At 46.1% G+C, this 2,662-nt stretch overlaps 1 protein-coding gene across 1 annotated transcript; it reads right to left on the reverse strand.

Moving 5' to 3' along the window:
• Positions 1-1,150: 1,150 nt before the first annotated feature.
• Positions 1,151-2,191, reverse strand: LOC108924755 (interferon alpha-6-like). The gene is made up of 5 exons (XM_029250089.1): positions 2,078-2,191; positions 1,896-1,994; positions 1,584-1,733; positions 1,346-1,453; positions 1,151-1,246 (listed from the first exon to the last, which is right to left on the reverse strand). Exons 1-5 carry the CDS (start codon positions 2,189-2,191, stop codon positions 1,151-1,153), a joined length of 567 nt encoding a protein of 188 aa, XP_029105922.1.
• Between the last annotated feature and the right edge of the window lie 471 nt (positions 2,192-2,662).

Genomic DNA, 2,662 nt, shown 5'->3' on the forward strand with positions numbered 1-2,662 from the left:
ATCAAACCTCTACAGCCTCTACAGCATACCATGGTACAAGTTGTGTTCGACTTGCCGAGGCGTTCCCATGTATCTCCTCTACTCGTTTCTTTGCACTGGTTTCCTATAGCTGCCCGTACCAAATTTAAGACCCTGGTTATGGCTACAAACACATCAATAGAACTGGTCTCAGATATCTACAAGACTTGATCAACCACTACACCCCAACCAGACCCCTTTGCTCGTCTACTTCTGCCCGCTTCGTGATCCCGCGCACGAGAAGTAAAGCCCAGAGGTTCTCAGTTCTGGCTCTGTTCTGGTGGAACGACCTTCCCCTCTCACTCAGAACTGCTGAAACTCTGTCTATATTCAAGAAGGGTCTGAAAACTCACCTTTTCCAGACCCATTTTGCCCAAGATTTCTCCAGCTCATGTATGCTATTAAATCTTTATGCACCGTGACTTTATGATCATCCCCAGATAACCCTTTACACAGCCGCTACTCTTGTACTGTATGTGAATGTTTGTGTGCCTTAAAAAGAATGTAGGAAAGTGATCAGGAACCATTGATATTCTGAGTTTTATGCACGTACTCGTGGAATGAACATCGGTCCATAAAGTGAAAAGAAACAAATTAGGTTTACTTAAGAATAGCATGTCTGCAACTATGTCTCTCTTTCTCCTAATGTAATGAACAAATTGTATTTTCTCTGAGATGTATGTCGCTTTGGAGAAAAGTGCCCGATAAATGAACACATGTAAGTGTATAAATTGATGTGTACTGTGAACCCACAGCTGTATAAATGGAATAACTCCTGTGAGTTGCTTACATAAACATCTCAGGTGAGCAACAAATTCATACCAGTGTGATCAAACAGCCTCCCAGCAGATTTCCCATGAACTGATAATGTTTCAAGTAATAGACAACAAAACAATTATGTGAATTAATTTATTCAAGCAAAAGCTGTTGTAAAAGAAGGTAAAAGATTTTCAAATACAAAACATTTTCATAATAAAAATGTTACTTAAATACTAAATAAATAGATAAAACACTGGAGAGACAAATCATAAATAAATAAATCTCAATACTAGGAAAACTCATTTTAAAACATAAAGGTCACATTTCATGAGGATACAGGAGGTTACAGTCAAGAAGAGAGTTTGTGTGAGATTCATGGCCACAGAAAGTCAGCGCTGTGTTCCACGATGAAGCGCAGAGTCCGCTCTAGTTCTTTTCGGACAATTTCCCACGCGCAAAAGCTGTAATTCTGAAAGCATCAAGGTACAATGGCAAGGAATGCGTCACACGTTACATATTATACATGTTATTATTAGTTGTTGTTGTTGTTACTAGGATACATGCATACCTTCTCTTGTAAAGTAGTGTCCAGCTTATCAAAGTAGGTTTCCACCAGCTTTGCTCTCTCGAGGAAATGGCTCTTGGCCTCATCTCTCAGGCCCTGGAGTCTCTCCGCCTGAAATGGACATGAAAAGAGCGCAGAACGGAGTTATTCTCAGCAGCGGAAGGTGTATGCAAGTAACGGCCTGTTGCTGGAGAAAACGGGTGCTGGACTTGAGGCACAGCGGGCTATGATGCTCACTTACACAGTGGCCTAAGTCGTCTGAGAGCCGATAAACCTCACTCTGAAAGTCCTCGAGCGCCTTGGGCTCCCACTCGGCGGGCAGATCTCTGTCCCCGAAGAGAGAAGTGATGCTGCTGAACGTTTCATTGATGAGCATCGTCAAGACCTTCTGCTGGAACACACACAATGTCATTTCACACAGTGTCCAACAGCACCCTCTCTCTCTCACACACACACACACACACACACACAAAATCTATGGTTCGTCAATGTCACATATCCGAGATGCGAGGGGAAAAATGAAGGTTCATCACGAGCACATGCATGGACGCACGGACGTTCTTACCGCATCGGTGCCATCAGAGCGGAAAGCGACCGCAGGGAATGGGACCATGACGTTGTCTTTGATGCATTTCCGTGGGAAAGGTCCTCCCTGAAGCACAAACACACGGATGGAAACACACCGCAGCCCTGGGCCCCGCCGGAGACCCTCACCGCTATAGACGCCCGACTCACCATGCTCCTCAGGAGCTCGTGGCTTCTTTTTACCAGGTTCCCGTTGAGCTGACAAGTGATGGGCAGCGAGGTGGTGTGTGACACACAGAGGATCACACACACCCAGAGGGACATCGGTGAGCTCTTTGGTGCCATTCTTCAGGTGGAAGGGGACGGATTGGAAGGCAATGAATTCGGGACTGATGCGTTTCGCCTCGTTATACCTTCAGTCCTTGTGAGATGTGATTTTGCTCCTGCCTGGCCCTCTTCCATTTATATGTGTACTCTCGAGCCATCTATGAAAAGTGAAAGTTTCGTTTTTTACTTTTCTTTTAATTATTCAGAAAAAAACCGCAAGATTTCGGTGAATTTCGGTTTTGGAGCCGGGAGGCGCCAACCGTCCGGGACAAATCGGGTTTTCCACCGCTCCGTTTCCGCACAGGGAAACGGGTACCTGTGGCACTGTGCAGGGCTGTCACTGAGCTCACGTGTAGGACACGTGGTCCTCACAGGTGCGCAGACCGTACTGCGTGTCCCCGCCTGTCCCCGCGTGTCCCCCTCCCTCTGCACCTTTTTTCCACATCTCACCTGCCACGGACAGCAGGA

This window comes from Scleropages formosus, chromosome 3 (genome assembly GCF_900964775.1).
Source record: "Scleropages formosus chromosome 3, fSclFor1.1, whole genome shotgun sequence".
Lineage (NCBI taxonomy): Eukaryota > Metazoa > Chordata > Actinopteri > Osteoglossiformes > Osteoglossidae > Scleropages > Scleropages formosus.